The 19,144-nt window shown below is 42.0% G+C and overlaps 2 protein-coding genes across 2 annotated transcripts in view; one reads left to right on the forward strand and one right to left on the reverse strand.

The window, feature by feature from the left end:
- The first annotated feature begins 3,174 nt into the window (after positions 1 to 3,174).
- On the forward strand, positions 3,175 to 12,397 carry RAD52 (RAD52 homolog, DNA repair protein). Its single transcript, XM_074168878.1, has 11 exons — positions 3,175 to 3,261; positions 4,696 to 4,797; positions 5,358 to 5,451; positions 6,627 to 6,694; positions 6,959 to 7,077; positions 7,167 to 7,242; positions 10,072 to 10,268; positions 10,473 to 10,609; positions 11,248 to 11,328; positions 11,822 to 12,064; positions 12,339 to 12,397. Exons 1-11 carry the CDS (start codon positions 3,175 to 3,177, stop codon positions 12,395 to 12,397), a joined length of 1,263 nt encoding a protein of 420 aa, XP_074024979.1.
- Positions 12,398 to 17,726: 5,329 nt separating this feature from the next.
- The window catches only part of WNK1 (WNK lysine deficient protein kinase 1), a 101,965-nt gene continuing 100,547 nt past the window's right edge, over positions 17,727 to 19,144 (reverse strand). Inside the window, exon 31 of the mRNA XM_074167429.1 lies at positions 17,727 to 18,873. Within this exon, the coding sequence (XP_074023530.1) occupies positions 18,559 to 18,873 (315 nt within the window). The 3' untranslated portion in view covers positions 17,727 to 18,558. The remainder of the gene's footprint in view (positions 18,874 to 19,144) is intronic.

The following is a 19,144-nucleotide window of genomic DNA, read 5'->3' on the forward strand; positions in this document are numbered from 1 at the left end:
TGAGGATGTGTTAGTTTAGAAAATTAGAAGTTACCCGCATACTATCATGGAAGGTGAAGGTGTTGCTGCCATAACCTACAGTAGTTGTACTTGAACAGATTAAATTCAGGATTATCTGTTCCAGAACATTGGTTTATTTCCTATACAGGAATTTGTGTACACACCCAGATTTTTCTCAGCAGCTGCTCAGTTCACGACCACCATACAAATAAATATCTACTTCTAGAGTGCTGTTGAAAATTAGTTTTTCATACCCAGTTTCCCAGAACAGCCATTTTTCTGATTGTGTACCCAATACGTTCAATTTTTAAGCTTTTGTGTTATTGATTTAAGAAAAAAAAAAAAATCAAAATATGTTAGTAGAAAAAGCTGTTAAGATTCCTTGGCAGTTCTAATCAATCAAGGTAATGTTTTGGAGCACCTGTAGTCTTGTGTGTGTTTTTTCTCAGTGATAAGAAAACTTTCTGAGAATATTACCAGATAAACTGAAAAGAATTCCCTGTAAATAATGGTCACAATCACAGAGGTAATAAATTGTAATTCCTAGGTGTCTTTAAACTGATAAACTGCTTTTATCATCTTGCATACAGAGCCAGTGTATTTTAACTTTAATTTTTAGTATTTCAAGATGGTTTGAAAATATGGCTTTTTTAACACCAGTTGATGAGTCAGGCAGTCTCCTACCACTGTCCTGGCCCTGGAGGGTGTTTGAGGCTCTTTTGTACTCTAGTCAATAGCTTATTATCTACCTCGGTATTAATGTTTCATGTGAGTTACAAAGTTGTGGGGAGAGGGGGGGCGAGAAAACACTAGCTACTGAGGAATGGAAGCTCCTTGCCTTCCCTAGCTCCTGGCTCGGGTATTGAGGTGGATTTATAACTCCATTTGCAGAATTAACTTTTCTGTCTTCCAAACTTCTACTCTAATAATTTTGAAATCGAAGTTCTGTCACTTTGAAATGCTCTGACAATTGCTTTGAGACACAGGGCTTTGCTGTGCTGCACTTCACTGATGGAAAAAAACAACCCCACCACATTGCTTTAATAGAATGTTTGGTTTAAACAAGGCTCACAGCAGAAGCAAACTGTTCCTACAGACAAAGCCTGAAACTAAACTGGCATCATCTGCCTCCTTCACACAAGCTGTAGGGTAATATATAATTTGAATACAAACCACTGATATGTTTTTAAACTCTTAATTGCAAAGAAGTACATTGCTAGTATTCTCTAGCAGCATCTGAATTGTTGGATTAAAACTATGACACGAAGCTGTTTTCAGCAGAATTCTGTACTTCCTTGTTCTCATTCAGAGCTTCATTAAAGGTTTATCGCTTTGGAGAATTTGAACTGACAATGGTGCACACCATATAAAAATTTAAAGTACTTAATCCTGGTTTCAGTTAAAGCAATTTTGCTTCAAAACGCCACCCACCTATTGTGCGTAGACATTTGTGGCAAAGTGGTAATAGGGCTGTGTAGGCAAATGCACACATCTTGTGCATTGTTTTTTCCCCAGGGGCTTTATAATAATTAAGATCTTATTTAGGCTGCTTGGAGGGAGGGGCGGGGTGGGTGTGAGGAGAGAATAGTATCGTTCACACTTTGATTGCCTCTGCCACTCACCACAGATACTACTTTTCCTCTCTAAGGATCTCCCTCAGAATGCAATGGACTCTTTACTTAACAAGGCCTGCTTAAATCACAAGTGTATCTCCTGGTAATACTACTTTCTACCTATTCTCTTCCAAACCCAAATGTATTTGCAACAAATAGTAGCAAACTTTTGAGAGAAACACATTCAAATATATAAACACTGTATAATTATACAACTTTTGGACTGGAAATGAATAATTATAGACAACCGATATTAAGGAGAATTTTAGCTACACCTAGCATAATTAGCAGTGCTCACACTTGCCAATGAAACAACTAGTATCCTTTTTCTGAAAATTGTTTGTCAAGTTCTCAGTAAACTTTGGCTTCCTTGTTTAGAGACCAGAAAACCAACTTGTTTTAAAACAAGTGCTGAACCTGGAGTACAGTAGAAAAACATAGCTAGCCAGATTCTGACTGTCAAATAACGTTATCTACTGAGGATTTTAGACTTTCTCAAACTGTTTTAACACCTCCAATTGTCTTGTATCTATATTGAGTGGTCTTATATTTGTATTGCATACAAAAGTCTTAGTGAGACACTACCAAATACATTTGTGCAATACAATAAAACATTGCCTCTATGCACTTGTTAGAAGCGTTGCTCAGGCAAAACCAGTTCTCCAGCAGCAGAGTGGAGTGGTAATGCAGTACGGGGCAGTTGTTGGATACTGGCTTGGAAAAGGGTGCCATCTACTGAATTATCAGTACAACTTCTTAACATTCTTACAGGTTCTGCATAGTTTTCAACTCTGCATAGTTTATATCATGCCATCATAACACAAGACAGTGAGATTACAGTCAAAACAATAATCTAAAATAAAGACTGATAAGTAAGTCAGGGTATAGACAAGTAAAATTTTAGAAAGTTGCCTCTGCTTTTTATCAGTGTCAAAACACTAATGGATATTGAAGGTGATCTAGGAAGAAGTGCTGAAGAATCTGGAAGGGGGAATTATTTTGTTTCTCTTTACCTAGAATGGTACAATACATTCATATTTATCTAAAAGGAAAAAAGAGATACCATTTGTTACGAGTTTAATATTTAGAATCAGCACTGAAGACATTTTTTTTTTGTTATCTCTGATCTTATGGAGGATCTAGATGCTGTTGAATATTATAATTTTATTCTTTTTTACTAGCAGGGATAATCTATTTATTCTTTAAATAAGATAATTGTTTCACTGATTTCATTTAATTGATGGTCACCTTTGTTGGTTTTATGGATGGAAAACCAGAACAGTGGCTCTGCTTCTAGGATGAAACTAGCCATTTCACCCTACATATTATAATGTGTTTAAGAAGAAAAGTCTTGATGGTTCTGAAACAACATCAGAAAACAAATTTCCAGTTGGGACCGCAGCAGTTCTGTAGAATGACAAGTATAATATTACTGTTATGTCCAAGACATCATTACAGAATATTGTTATACTCACTGTGCAGGGGACTTCAACAGCTTTTTGGCTTGTCTTCATACAGACTGTTAAGTCTGTTATCTCAGTGTTTGTATTTTATCTTTAGGATGCCTGAAAGTCAAGGGAAAGACAGTGAAAACGACATCAGCAGGAATAGTTCCAGCACCAGCAATTCAGTTGCTTGCTTCGGACAGGTCAGTTCCTTTTGCCTGAGAGGGAAATAGAAGTTTTGTGCTTCCGCTTCTGGAAATCTGCTCTGCATATTTAGTCATTTTTAAGTTGGATACAGTAAGGCTGGAATCACATCCATTACCCTAGCTACGCTATACCTAATTGTACATTACATTTTTCCTCCATGATAGTCTTGGCATGCTTCAAGTTATAAGAAATTGCTCCAGATTCTTCACAAAGTTTTTTTTTTTAAATTTTCTTCCTTAAAAATGGATCACTTTATTCTCTCTTATTACCAGATGGCCTGGATCATGCTTACACACATTCTCAATACTGGTACAGAAAAGCCAACTACTTTCATCTATTAAAAATAATGTTTAAAAAGTTTAAAATAATTTGGGAAAGAGAAAACCATATCTGGATTGAACAGAACTTTTGGTGTCGAATTCTCTTCTCCATGATAGGTATTTATACACAGCTCCTGAATATGGCATAGGCATGTGCACTCTCCCTTTTTCCTTATGCCTTTTCGTTACAGGCTTGCATTTTAGTGTCAGAAAAAGACAAAGTTATTCTTTAAACTTAAATAGAACCAAATACAAATTAGAGAGGTTTTGAAGGCTTTGGAGTTTATTGAATTGAACACTGTATCGAACTCTGTCTTCTGCTGAATGATAGGGCAGCCAATACATGCATACACAATACTTAAGTTTACGTAGTAAAATCTCTGCTCTGTCCCACATCAAAGCATAGCAACACAAGATTTTTAGTGCTTGAATCCTTAAATATGCATTTAGGCTTCTCTAACCTTTTCAGGTTATAAATTGTATTTCTACTAAGACAAGGAGCAAAAGTTACAACACTTTAGGCTTCCAGTGATGCTGGAGTTATCCAAAGGACCTTCCCTGCATGAGAGGAATTTGCTGAACACTCCTCAAAAACCTCCTATTTTGATTGCTTGCCTAAGCTGCTGTCCTCCCTGCCCTGATGGCATATAGTGGTAGAATAAGTTTAAACTTTGGTTTTGTTGGAGTGTTTAAATACGATTTTCTTTTTGGTCACAGAGATGTTACGTTTCATTTTTCGAGAGGTAACACATAAGCTTGTATGTGTGTTCCTGGCAACTTTGACTACGATTACGACTGCATTAAGATTTCCATAGGATACTAACAGGCCTGCTCATCTCAGTTCTTCTGATGGTTATGAGAAAGGAAAAAGAGTTGCTACAGCTCAATAGTTAATGCTTGTATACGACCAGCAATATAATGCATGAACGTAACGCACACACACCTTGAGATCTTTCCTTGTCTGTTACATCCTGATTCTAAAAATGGATCATACACCTCTTGGAAGGACTGTACATGGGAAAAATAGGAGATAAAGAAGTGGTATTAGGAGAAGAGGGGGATCTATAACAGGGAGACTGAGAAGATTTGTCTTACCTTGTTTTTGTCAAGTATCAATACACAGCAAGTGAATATCAAGCTATCCAGCATGCTCTTCGTCAGAGACTGGGTCCAGAATATATCAGCAGTCGGCAAGCTGGAGGAGGACAAAAGGTATGAACAAATATGCACAGATGTTTCAACTCACAGTTTTTTCCAGGAAAACTTTATTTTTTTTGGAGTTAATTACCCACTAGCAGTTTAATGTGCAGATATGAAAGTAAAGTCAGCATAGCACAAATTCTGGCTTTTACTGAGCCACAGGTTCCTTTTACACTTTAAAGTGTAAAAGACTTAACTTTTCAGTGCTTCATCCTTGATAAAGGGGATATTTATCTACTTGTGGAACACTGAGATGCTTTTCTTATTTTTTCACAGAACTGGAACTTATGAAGCATTATATATTGGCTACATTTTACTCTATGTAGTGCCCACTAGCTCTGCCTTCCCTTAAGTCGTATATTAATCTCCCATCACAGTTGCTGGAAGAGGGTAAACCTAAAGCTGTGCCATCACCCTTTTATTCACGTTATCGGAACCTTGAACTTAGCTGGGTTTCCTCAGTGTAAGATGATGTGTGTAATCCCTCTTTAAAATAAAGCATGTATATATGCGTGCACATGTGTATGTATTTTTATATATTTATATATATGCATATATGCTTTTCTTTTCAGGTCTGTTACATTGAGGGTCACAAGGTAATCAGTCTGGCCAATGAGATGTTTGGCTTCAATGGCTGGGCTCATTCAGTCACTCAGCAGAATGTTGGTAAGTATCTCTTGAGGCTGAAGAAGTCTTTCCTCTTGTTTCACTGTGAGGCCCTGAAGGAAAAGTCTCTCAGATAAGGACCAGGGTATCTATTCTAGAACTTGATGACTTAGAAGAACCTGCTGGGGGGAGGCATGTGGAATTTCCAAGTGTCTTAGCAGTTGGTAAGAATGACAGAAATTGAGTGACAGTAGAATCATAGAATGGTTAGAGTTGGAAGAGACCTTAAAGATCATCGAGTTCCAACCCCTCTGCCATGGGCAAGGACACCTCCCACTAGACCAGGTTGCTCGAAGCCCCATCCAGCCTGGATAGACCTTCTGTTTTCTTTGTAGATCTTGCACTGGAATACATCATAGTCATTATTCTAAGTGTGTTTATGATTATTCTTGAGCTATTCTAATCAAATTTTCTGATCTCTATGGGAACACTCAGTGACTACAGTCAAGAGTAATTACAATTAAACTATTTAACACCCAGCACCCCTGAGCCAACTTTCATACTCACCTGTAATTTTCATATTCTAACAAGTTAATATTCTCAGTTAATATTTCCCTAATCTTCAGGGACCCATCTTTTTTCTGCAGATTCTTCTTCTAGCCAATACCTGATTCTGAGATTTTTTTACAGTAGAAACCTTTGGAAAAATACTTCTTCTAGAAAACGATATTTGGGTGATCTTGTGCAAGATTTCTCAAACTGGAGACTTCTAGTATATAACAGGAAAGAAATTACTTTTGTAGACAACAGCTTCTTTTCCATTGCTGTTTTTATTAATTGATACTTTAAATCTTTCTTTTCAGCTGGAAAAAATTGTTATGCTTTGAACGTTTAGGATATGTAGCTGAATGAGAAGCAACATTTACAACTCTTCCTTCTTTCATATGTTTACGTTTATACACATAGTAGCAGGGTGTGCGTGTTTGGCAGGTCTAGCCACTAAAAACCAGAAAGTATCATGTAACATGCCCAGGGCATATATGCAAGTCAGCATTCTCAAACTACAGTTAATATTTTGTAAGTCATGCCCCATTTTATAGAAGACGATACAGTATCTTGGGCACATTCAGCAAGTATGGTACATGTTTATGAATGTCCTCAAAGGACAAAATAAGATCTAAATGTGGATCAGAAGTCTTTTGTGTTATTTAGGATGTTACTTTTCCCTCCCCCAGATTTTGTTGACCTCAACAACGGCAGGTTCTATGTGGGGGTCTGTGCATTTGTGAAAGTTCAGCTTAAGGTAAGTGGATTTTTTTTGTTGTTTGCTCTATCTATAGTAGAGGAATTGCCTAAAGCTGTGAATGGAAGTTAATGCATAGGTCAGACTGTGGTTCTTGAGTACGGTACTACACCAGAGAACCTAGCAGCATCCAAAACATTGACCTTGCTATAGAACAACCAGCTAAGAGCGAGTATCTAGGTTTAGGAAAGCACAGTGTCTAACAAGAAGTGCTGTATGGGCAGAAATTCCCTTATGCTTAGTATTTTTAATTTTTTGCTGCAGGATGGATCATACCATGAAGATGTGGGGTATGGAGTCAGTGAAGGCCTAAAGTCTAAGGCCTTGTCCTTAGAAAAGGCAAGAAAGGAGGCAGTAACAGATGGACTGAAGAGGGCACTCAAGTAAGTAAAGATTAGTACTTGTACATTTTCAGAAGTTAAGTCAGAATTAAGTGTTATTTTCAGTCACAGTGAGCTCTCTTGTTTCTCAGGTGCTTTGGGAATGCTCTTGGGAACTGCATCCTAGACAAAGACTACCTGCGAGCCGTGAATAAGCTTCCACGTCAGGTGCGATACATGGGCTGTTAGAGCAGGGACTGCAAGATGTCCACTGCTTCCCCAGGTCCTTTTCTGCTGGGCAGCTTTCCCCACTCTTCCTCTTATGGCCGTGTTGTCTGAGTCTCTCTGTTCAGTGGCAGTAACACATACATCTGTCTTTAGCAGGTTGTTATCCCAGGAAACGCTAAACTGTTTAAACCAGCTTGTTCTAGGTGCCATTTTCTCCAGGTGCTGCAGTTCTTAAGACTGTTTAAGCTTTGCCAGTTGCAGCAACTCAGTTCATGGCTCTCATTTAGCCACTTCTACTTAAAACGTGGATCAGCAATACCAGTGTGAAGTTACATATTCATCACAGAGGTGAAATGGAAGTTCTTGGGAGAATAGAGTCTGTCAAGGCAGTGTGCATGTTTCTTTACTGTATGTTTTTGCCCTGTATAAAGCAGAAACCACAACACATAACTACTCACTTCGTTCTCATTGTTAGTGGTAGCACGATCTAGTTTACTATTATGAATTTTAAAAAAATCAAACTTACTTGTCATATTCCTCTTACTACTGGACTTTGTCAGGAATTAAAAAAAAGGATGGGAAATAACTGCATACAATGACACAATTTCTAATTGCTGTAATAGGTCATAAAACCAGAGGCTGCGGGCAGGGCAGAAGAGTAGGCAGACAGTATATCTATTATCTGTCTATCCTACCCTAAAGCAGATACAGCTTCCCTGCATTTCTGCAAAATCAGGACTATTTCATTTAGTCCTGAAGTCTCTTAAGCTGAAAGCCTATACTTCAGCCAGTGGTCAGAAGGAAAACGGAGTGTTCTTTAGATTTTAGGGAGCTCTGGCGGAAAATAGGAAGTTCTTCCATGAGAAAAACTTCTTTTTCCTTCAAATAAAGTTTTTAATATGCATAGTCCAAGATATCCTAGAAAAAATACCAATCATGTGGTTACATACCAAATCTGCTTGTTGTAGTTGGAACTTTCACTTAATTTTAAGCAAAATCCATACAGTAGCAGTATCAATATATGCATCGGTAGTTGCTCTGTCCTTTTAATAACTGTTATTCAAACTCTTACCAGGCCCTGATGCACATCACAGCTAGATAGAAAACACGCTCAACACGATCCTTGTAACAAAATTTTCAGTGTGCCTGTATTTCACCCCTCATTGGTCCTGTTAGAATAGTTAGCAAGAAGTACTCTGTACCAGTGTTTTTGTACTGAGGTCTCAAGCAAAGGTAGTTTCTAAAAGTGGCTTCAACTTTCAGTTAACCAAATTGGACCCTTCCCAAAACAACACTGCAAAATACTAGATGCATCTATGATAGAAAGGGTGAACCAAACTCTTCCAGACTGGACCCACAACAACTTTTAACCGGTACCAGTCACTTCAAAGTTTTACCACAGAACGGCAAAACAGGTCATGCTATTTTTTTTGCTACATGAGGAGTGTACAAATGGCCCTGCAAATGTCCTCTGCTTGACTTCAAAAATATGTTGGTACCTGAATTCTGCAACTGAGTTATGAGAGCAGGACGTACTGGGTCTGGCTGCTGGAGGATGAGGAATAACATTAGGAAGATCTACGCTCCAATTTATTTGTTTTAAATGCCTGATACAATACTACTAGCAAACTGTGGCTCTTGAATGTATGAAGAATTAGCATGTACAACTGATGTGTACTTTAACACTGACTTTCCTTGCCATAATTTGGTTCTTATACTTACTGAAGAGTAAGAAGCCACATTACATCTTGCTTTGCTTTTCCGACTCCTTGCCTCCTTAGCTTTTAGTTTGCAAGGGAAGAAGTTACTTCTACTCTGTGAAGATCTAGGTCAGACAGTGAACCTTCTGAGGCAACCAACACCATGGAGAAATGCCTCTTGTGGAGGTCTTTGCTCCAGAGAGAGACCAGAAATTGTGAAGTACATCTTCATCAGTGATAACCATACTTTAACCTCATTCTTTCAGAGCGATTGCAATTTATATGTATGCTGTGCTGTAGCACAGCAGTGTTCATAGTATTAAAGTTGCCATAGCTGTTGCTGAGGTTGCACTTCAGGAACCATCAATCTTGTTATCTCCTGATGCATACCAGTTGGGGGCAGTAGGCTTCTAGGCGGTAACCTAACTTGCTGATTGAGAAAAAAATAAGCCTTTTACAACTGCTGAGCCCTGGAGTTTCATAGTTAAGTTGCCTTCTTCATACTAGGATTTAGCAAACTCTGCTAGCCAGCCTAGAGCTGTCAGGAGGTTCTATCTATCTATCTTAGACTGTAGGAGCAGATACTAAGTGACACCTCGCCAAGTAAAGATGGTACAGTGACCCTGCTCTGCCAGGGTCATTGTCTATTAGTGGCCTTGCCACAAATTTGTAAAATCGCAGAGCCAAACCACCCCATCTTTACGAAAGAGAGAATGGTGTACCATCCTGGGTGACCTCGTGGATTGCAGAGCTGAGTAAAGGTTTGCCGTGCCCTTTAATACAAGCATGAAAACAGGCTCAGCAATAGACTTGCAAGAACTGTCAGAGAAGCTGTAGAATTCTGCATTAATCACCTGTTCTCATTTACAGAGAGCAGTCTGGGGAGATACAGGCTATCCGCCCTGAAGCACTGAACTCTTAAACTAACACAAAGTGGCATGAATTCAGTGATTAACTAACTGAACGACTTTGTACTGAAAACGCATTTCAGTTTTCTAACTTACTATTCCACCTAGAGCAAACAAACTAGATTTTTCAGCAGTACTGTACAGAAAAAAGCCTGTGCATATTTCATTAACTCGATGAAGAAAATTTCTGAATATGTTTTCTTTTTTTTTTCCTTTACTAGATACCCCCTGAGTTAGATTTGGTCAAAACTAAAAGAGAGGACTATGAGCCTGAAATAGAGAAAGCAAGATACAATAGCTGTTTGGAAAGGCAGACCGCAGGAGGGAGACAACATTCTGAGGTGGCATCTAATTGTAACCCTGGTCAGACAGAGGCTGCTGTAGTGATGGTGAATCAGAAACAGCCAAATAACTCCAGGTGAGACTACTATTATAAATTTATTTCATAAGGTCTATTAGAAGTTCCTGTACCTTCTAAAACACATGGACAGCCCAATTTGGATGCCATAAAATGCTAGTTTAGTGGAATTTTCTTGCTGTTATTTCTTTATGTATTTTTTTCTTCATAAAATGTAATCGCTGAAATCCTGCTTAACTTTGTGCTTACTTGGGAGGGGGGCAGAAACACAGACTCCGTAGCTATTGAGTGCGATGCCACTTACCAGCGGAAATTGCGACAAAAGCAGCTACAGCAACAGTTCCGGGAACAGATGGAGAAAAAGCATCAGATTCCAGTAGTTACTCCTAGCAGCAAACAGGGTAAGTCTGGGCGTTAAAAACTGACAGTTTTAACAATACCTACTGGCAGGCACGGCTTTCCCTCAATACAGGAGCCTGACCGGTTTCATTTGCTTTTGTACTGTACTGTTAATACAGCTTTAAGACTAGAGGAAGGAGGATTATCACGCTTCTTCCTCTCCATGTTCTAAAATGGCAGGAATGTCAGCTCAAAAACTGCATCATTAAAACAACAACTTTCCAGCCACCCTTCATGTAGCACAGCAGGTGTTGTCAGTACCATTAACATGCTGCACCCGAGCTGAGACTGCAGCACTTCCCTGAGGTGTTTGCCAGCAAACAGACATTGCATCAGCTACTAATACATTGCTCTTTATTCATGGAGAAGTCTGGACAGCTGTGTGGTCAGCAGGAACTTGGGGATGGGGTAAACAGGCTAAAAACCAGTATAAAGTAGTGCAGTTGCTCTTATCAACCATCATCAGGTACAGAATCTTACCTTTCCACATACTGGTACTAAAAAATAACCAGCTCTAGGAAAAAAAGAGGGTACCTGGTGGCAGCTGCTGCTTATCATTTCAGACTCGTGCTCTGTTAAGGAGCAAAAGGGTTCTTCTGTATTTCTAATATTAATCTCTTCTTGTGTTATCTCCATCCAGCAACACCCGATCCTCCTGTAAAGCACAGCACTCCAGCAGCAGTACAACAGGAACTAGCAATAGAAGAGGAGTTCTTTGCAGGTCAGCCAAAAAGCGTTAAGCAACAGAGTGTTAAATCATTACCATTTAAATGAACTCTTCAGAATATAGTGTAAAGTTTTTGAAGAGGTTGGAATAATAGAAGTGGGAATATGAGTCTGATCTTAACAATACAGATTTTACTTGAGTGGCAGGGAAACGATGTCCTTCACTATGAGAGGTTTCACCCTTACACTTTTCAGTAGAGTTGTTATTCAGTAAACCCTTTCCCTGAAGTGATACTACACACAAACAGAACATTTTGGGAGGAGGGGTGGCTTTTCTTAACATAACCGTGGCTATTTGGGTCACACTTACACCCCGGTGCCTGGACATTGCTCAAGTCCTGGACACAAGGGACAGACAGAAGAGTTGCTTTACAGTTCTACTTTTGTAGAGGCCACCACTTGTAGGAAGAGTGGGCTAGTCCTGGAGTTACTGTCATTCCTATAGTACAATACTGTCATCTTTGTTTGGGTCACCTCATTCATTCTAGATGATCCTGAACTTTGGGACATTTCCTTGGATACCATTGATCTTAAGATAATGGGTCATAAAATGGCAGATCCACCAGCTGGACACCAGACACCTGAAACACCCCATGGACATCATCAAATGACTACCCATAACAGGACACCACACAGAATGAATTGCCACAAAGCTTCTGCCAGACTTGCACAATTGCAGCCAGCTGCTACAATCGTGAGCCACAGCAGCTGTGCCAACCAGCACACCCCAGGTATGTGCTACCAAAAATATAACTACGTTCCGTCTCAACAACGGCTCTTGGCTTTGAGAGCAGCGTTGTTAGATTAGTAAATTGGAGTGGGAGAAACACCCTTCTTCCATGAACCTGGCTGCAGATGCTGTGATAGTGGGCTAGGAGAACCATCTGGTTTTTCCGTCCCACTGTCCTATCAAGGAAGAGCTAGAAAAAGAATTGAGAAGCATTTTTAGAAGCAGAAACAAAGCTTTAAGAATGTTCCATCTCTCCCTATCTCCCTGTTTGGCAGGGTGCAGCCCCCACAGGAGAAGTCAAAGCTTGAAGAAAAGGAGGCTCGAACCTACGTAAGACACCCGGTGGTACCCTCACCTCCATCCCGCATTACCTCAGAAGACTGCAGTCGGCTGGTCAAATTATGTGAGGAAGTCTAACGCATTAATGGATTTTCCTATATATTCTGGTGAAGCAACACAGAAGAGTTCAATACAGCCAGCAAGAACTTGATGTACTTTTAGGTTATTACATGTTTCAGATGCCTTTTTCTATAAACAGGCAATCATTTGTGCTTCTGCAGCACTAGAATTGTGGCTGTATTACAAGCTAACACGACACGTAATTTGCCTGAAATGGTAACAGAATTAATCTTTAAAATGAGATGCAATCCATAGCTTCTTTCTCTGTCAGTGTTGCATTTCAGCACAGAGAAAGAGATTTTTAGAGATTTTTAGCAAAGCGGGGAGAGGGTGGGTTCTGGTCGGATGCCAAAGCCTACAAGCTGTGGTCTCCCCTCGGCTGAGGGTGTGAAGCTGTGGCAGCGCCTGCCTCTGATGTGCAGCCCAGCCCTTTGCCCTGCGGCTGCACAAACAGGGCCAGAGCCCATCCCTCCTCATCCTCAGCCTGTTCCTCAGCCGTCCAGGATACCCCTGCGGCACCAACCGGGCAGCGCAGGGGCAGGAGCGCGCTGGGGCTGCTGCCAGGCGGTTGCAGATGGCACCTCAGGCAGTGTTTGCTTGCACCCTTTCTAAAAATGAACGGGAGCTGCACTTTTGTTTTTAAATAAGCTTTCAACCCTTTTCAGTATCAAAATAAACACGAAATTTGAAAAACAAGCCACACTTGTAGCTGTTCGTGCCTCTGTACCCTTTCAAAACATAACTCAATTCCTGTTTAACAAGCTCAGAGTGAACACATTCTGACTAGTTACAAGGAGGAAGCTGAGGAGGCCGCCACCACATCTGCACAGCCCTGCGTTTGCCTTAAGACGGGCAATGGAAAACTTCAAGTGTGTTTTAAAGGTTAGAGCAAAGCAACGGCTGTTCCTTCTAGTAAGAAGGTAAAAGGAAGAATTTTTAAGCAGTGTTTCAAACTGGATTGAAATTTTTTTTTTTTTTTGGTAGTATTTTTGAGCAATGCAGCGCTGGAGACAAGGAGGATGATACCGCACGACAGAGTTAGAGCTGGCCCAGGAAAACTTACACAAACTCTTTTGATTAGTGCAACCCTGAAATCAATGTCAGACTTGAAACAGGACCCTGTTCTTGTGCTTTGCCATCGCTGTTCTCTCCGGCCAAGTCTCTTAAAGCAGTCTAAATGTCAGTACATTGGAAGTATTCAGCATTTATTCCTTCAACCTTCACCACTTAATTGGTTCTTTTTCCTTAAAGATCCTGTCACCTCCTCAGCAGCACAAAGAACAAGGATTGACTTCAGTATGGAGAGAGAGGACAAATTAAAATTAACTGTAATAGATTACATCTAGAAAATAAAATCATAGAATCGTCTAGGTTGGAAGGGACCTTCAAGATCATCTAGTCCAACCACCAACCTAACCCTGATAAAAACCATCACTAAACCATGTCTCTAAGCACTATGTCTACCCGTCTTTTGAATACCTCCAGGGATGGTGCCTCAACACTTCCCTGGGCAGCCCATTCCAATGCTTAATAACCCTTTCAGTGAAGAAACTTTTCCTAATATCCAAGCTGAACCTCCCCTGGAGCAACTTGAGGCCATTTCCTCTTGTCCTATTGCCTGTGACTTGGGAGAAGAGACAGACCCCCACCTCTCTACACCCTCCTTTCAGGGAGTTGTAGAGAGCGAGAAGGTCTCCCCTCAGCCTCCTTTTCTCCAGGCTGAACAACCCCAGTTCCCTCAGCCGCTCCTCATAAGACTTACTCTCCAGACCCCTCACCAGCTTCGTTGCTCTTCTCTGGACCTGCTCCAGCACCTCAATGTCTCTTTTGTGGTGAGGGGCCCAAAACTGGACACAGCCCTCGAGGTGGGGCCTCACCAGTGCCCAGTACAGGGGGACGATCCCCTCCCGAGTCCTACTCGCCACGCTAATATAAAACAGTTTTACATTTTTCTGTCCTAGTTTCTCTCCGATTCAGTGCTGCCTTCGGAAGGGCTCAGGGAAGAAATACATACCACATGTTGGAGTCACGCGCTCACTGTTGAAATCAGATACCTGCGAGGAAGGGAATGTGCAGACATTCACAATTACTGGATTCAAAGCCGCTCCAAAGTTTTACAATGGAAAAAAAAAATTAAGAGTCTCTCAGAAACACAACCGCGTCGGCTTTCTCGACTCTTGTCGAGAAATGGTGCAAACGGAGCCGTGCCTCCTCTGGATTGGTCCTTGGGAAAAGGGCAGTAAAACTTACACTTGGACATTGTGGTTTAATTTTTTTCCTTTAAGGCCTCAAGCAGCGTGACTCATACCAGAAGCTGTTCTTAAAATGGAAAGAAATGCAGCAGCAATTAAGTGTTTAGAAATACCAAATAATTCCTGCAAGCCTACAGCCGTTTGAGAACCGACCCCGGTAAAGCAGTTCCACTCTTCACCAGTCCCGTCGCCAACCTGGGGATGGAATTCTTATTGAACATCTACACTAAGAAGTTCTCCTCCCCAACACCACAGGTGCACAACCCTCCTCCCTTCCACCCCAGGAAAAGAGGAGCGGGACTCTTCCCTGCCTGGGACAGGGGCTTCCCCAGCCCTTGCAGCACCCCCTGCTCCGGCTTCCCTGCCACAAGGCAGCACAGAGCCCCTGCTCAGGAACCTCCACCTGTGCTTCAAACAGGGGAAGCCGCCAACCAAGTTCTTGACTGTCACAGCCGAGCTTTCTCTGTTATTCCATAACTTCTTGACAGTCACAGCCACAAAAGCAATCGTACGGCTCATACGTTACCCTTCACACAGAATCACATGGGGTTGGAAGGGTCCTCTGGAGATCATCTAGTCCAATCCCCCCACCAAAGCAGGTCCACCCAGAGCAGGTTGCACAGGAACGTGGCCAGGTGGGTTTTCAATGTCTCCAGGGAAGGAGACTCCACCACCTCCCTGGGCAGCCCATTCCAGCGCTCTGCCACCCTAAAAGTGAAGAAGTTCCTCCTCATGTTTAGGTGGAAACTAAAACCTTCTCCTGTGCCTTCCCTTAGGCCCCTCTTCTCACAGAGAAGATCCATTCTGTAAATTATTCTTTATAGTATCCGGTTATATAATCAGTCTTTATAGTACCTCATTATCAATCACTGCTTTTGAGAAGTTAATGGTCTCATTAAAATGGGTTTCTTGTACTTTCCCCGTGATAAACTGATAAATCGGGTAACAGTTAAGATCCCTCCGGGAAGAGGAGGGAGAAGCTGGAACCTGCTGTTCAACAAGAAAACCCACAGCTCAACAAAAGCCGGTTTGGTTTTATTTGAATGACTTCATTGAATGTTCTACAAAGGTAACAAATTGCAGCACGAAGCGCAGTCGTACAAGAAGCGCAGTGCCTGGGTTTAGTGCAAAACATACAACTAACTACGGCCAGGGAAGCCCAAAAGTTTCAATTCATTTTATTTTTTTTATTTTTTTTATTTTTTTTTTTATTTTTTACAGTGTACATTGTTAAATAATGTAAAGAAAACGCTTGTAATTCAGAAACAGATTTTATGTGGAAAAAGATACTCAAAGTGTAATATTAAACAAAATAATTTAACAGTTCAGTAGCATTAGTTTATTCCTCTAGACTTCAGTTATTCATCCACAGGAGGAGAGGGGAGGGGAAAAAAAAAATAATAATAATAAATCAATGGTAAATAAAACCAGTTCTTGCATAACATTAAGTGAAAAAACGGCCTCAAACTTATTAGATCAAAATTAAATAACCACGTGCTGCATCCAGCTGATGGGTTCCCCTCTCAGGAGCACTCCCTGTGTTTTGTTACTGCCCTAGGTCTGGCATCGCTCCCGTTCCCAGAGCTCCCCTCTCCCCTGGCGCTGGCTGTTGGGGACGCCTCTCTGCGTCCCTCCCGAGGGAAGAGCGGAGGTTTCTCCGCTTTGCTTCAGCCGCGGGGATCCCCCCCCGGCTTTCTCCCCACACCATGAGAAACTGGGAAGCCCGGCCACCTCCCCCCGGCTCCAGCTTTCCCCCTCAGCCCTTCCTTCATCCCCAGCCTGTACCTGCCCTTGCTGACAACACCGCTGTGGGGGAAAAAAAAAGCGTCAGGAAAGCAACGGATCTTGAGCCTTTCTCTGTAAAAAAAAAAATAAAAATAAAAGAGCGAGAACATCCGCAGACAGAAAAACTCCCTATTAAGGCTCCACGGGGGAACAGCCCTCCCCAAAAATAAAATAAAATAAAATAAAAAAAAATCAATCATATTTAGGCAAGTAACATCCATGCGGTGCCCCAGCTCCCAGGGTCCCAGTGAGCTATTCCCACCTACCCGGGGCAGAGTCCTCTCTTCCTTCCCGGCTTTTCGCAGCACTACAGAAATACTGGCTGGTATTATTTTTTTACTTTGCAGAGGAAACCAGTATTTTATTTTAATTTATTTTTTTTTTTAAATATGAAAAGGGAGAATGACCAAAGCAGAAGGTACAGTACGGTTACTGAGAGGTGATAGAGTTACAGTCCTGGTACCAGCTTGACATTTGTTATAGAACGAACAAAATCGTAAATCCTCCAAATGAGAGAGGAAACTTCTTGATGCCGGCTGTTTCAAGTACATCCATCGCCGGCAATGGACGTTGCACCAGGACAGTCTATTCCTGGCTTAAATGGATTTTACCAAAAAAAAAAAAAAAAAAAAAAAAAAAAAAGTAAGGTAAGAAAAGCAATCCCAGCAGACAAACCCACGCCAACGAGCAATGGCACCTCTCCCTCAAGCCACATCCTGACCAAACATCTTTCCCTCTTCACAGGTGGAGTCAAACTGCATCTTAAGTTGGGCCTTTCCCAAAGATACACGTTCTCCCCATCCTCTCTCCCTTTCCCATCCTGCCTCCCTAGACGATATTGGTTAGTCTCGTTTTAAGCTTCACCCGCAACCCTCCGGTCCCACCCCCACCTGGCCCCTGTCACACCGACAACTTCAGATCTGCCCGCCCGGACAAGTTTCCCCCAACACGCGGAACGTTGTTGTTCCGCAACCCGCCGCCTCAATGACTCCCCCCCCCCAGCCCCACACACCTACTCTAAACAGTAACGGTAGCGCTAAATAAACTCCCGACGTCCCGCCGGTCACCGGGGACGAAGCCTCCATCCTTCTCTGAACTTGCCCTCTGTCCACCTGGGGCTCTGCTGGGAAGACGATGCTAACTGCAGAAGCAATAGAAGTCCAAGGCACTAAAATATCCAGCAAGCATACTGGGAGAACAGACAAGTATTCAAGTACATTAATTTATACAATTTTACATTCACATTTATTTATCTAATACAATGAAAATACAAAGGAAAAAGTTAAAGTGTCTCCAATAAGTATAAGGATATAGCTAGCTTTTTTTCCCATTTTTTCTTTTTAACTTTTTTAACCCTCTATATTCCACTCATTTTTAAACTACTGTTGTCCAACAACATTTATATATCACAGTGTTTCCACATCAAAACTGATGGTAAGTACATGTCCGCAGGGAACTTTTAAAAAATTTTTAAACAATTTAAATTGCTCTAATGCTGCAGTCAAAGCTGTTAATATCTTACTTAAAGCAGTAATGACCTATCAAGCACGGGCTGCACTGCAAGTCCATTCGTGTGCCCCGGCATTTCGGAGCCAGATACGATTGACTGGGGAGAGGGAGAGGAGGGGGATTCGGACAGCTTTTCTCCTGGTCTTGGTTCTTCTGGGAGAGATGAGAAGGGTGCTAAAGCCTCATGCTAAGATTCAGCTCTCCCACCTCACCGCGTGTGGATTCAGCCTCAAACCAGAGAGAAATTTTACAGCGAGACTGCGTTAACTGACCCCGTGACTTCTCTTCGCAGCTCTTGTTCCACACAAGAGCGGAACCCCTCGGTGAAAAGCACTGTCCCATCGTAAGGATGCTGATCATCCTCCTCCCCCTTGAAAGCGTGTGGGGAAACTCCCTTTACAGAGAGTTAACAGCAATGGTTGGAAAAGAGAAAATTCATTCCCAGTCTGGCAAGCTACCAGTTCATTGCAGCACTAGGAGTTGATACAGGGCCCCATCTCCCTCCCCACGTCCTGTCCCGAGGTCTAGCCAGCACGGTCTCCCAGCGCAGCTAAGTGGTCCGCAGGTTGGAGCCTGGAGGGTTGCTGATCGATTTTTGCAAATTGCTGATGTTGAAGCTTTGCAAAGATGTGGCACCTACGGGCTGGAACTGGCTGAGCGGTGGCTGTGCTGGACCACTCGTTCCACTCCACGGAGCGGCAAAAGAGGCTGCTGGGTAACCGTACTGCTGCGGAGGGCACATCGCCTTTGTGAAAGGACCTAAAGAGGTAGCTGATGATGCAGAGATGGGCGTAGCACCCAGGGAAGATGTCATAGAGATACAGAGCTGACCTGGCGCCGAGAATTTTCTTGCCATTCCAGGGCCCTGAAAGAAAACCCAGCCCCCAAGAAGGGTTACACAACCGTGCTTAGAAACCACAGCCTCACCCCGTGGTCCACAAGCCATTCCCCACGGATGTTTACAAGAACACACCATGGTCCTCCTCCTCCTCTTTAGTTCTCCCTTCCCTTTCCATAGCAGGTGACACAATCCTGCACATAAAGGGTACAGCCCACGGTTTTCTATAGCAGTTCTCCAAGCTACACGGCAACTGCTCTGCGTTTGACACCCTAATGAGATGGCAACAACACCGAAA

Source organism: Numenius arquata, chromosome 2, assembly GCF_964106895.1.
Source record: "Numenius arquata chromosome 2, bNumArq3.hap1.1, whole genome shotgun sequence".
Classification (NCBI taxonomy): domain Eukaryota; kingdom Metazoa; phylum Chordata; class Aves; order Charadriiformes; family Scolopacidae; genus Numenius; species Numenius arquata.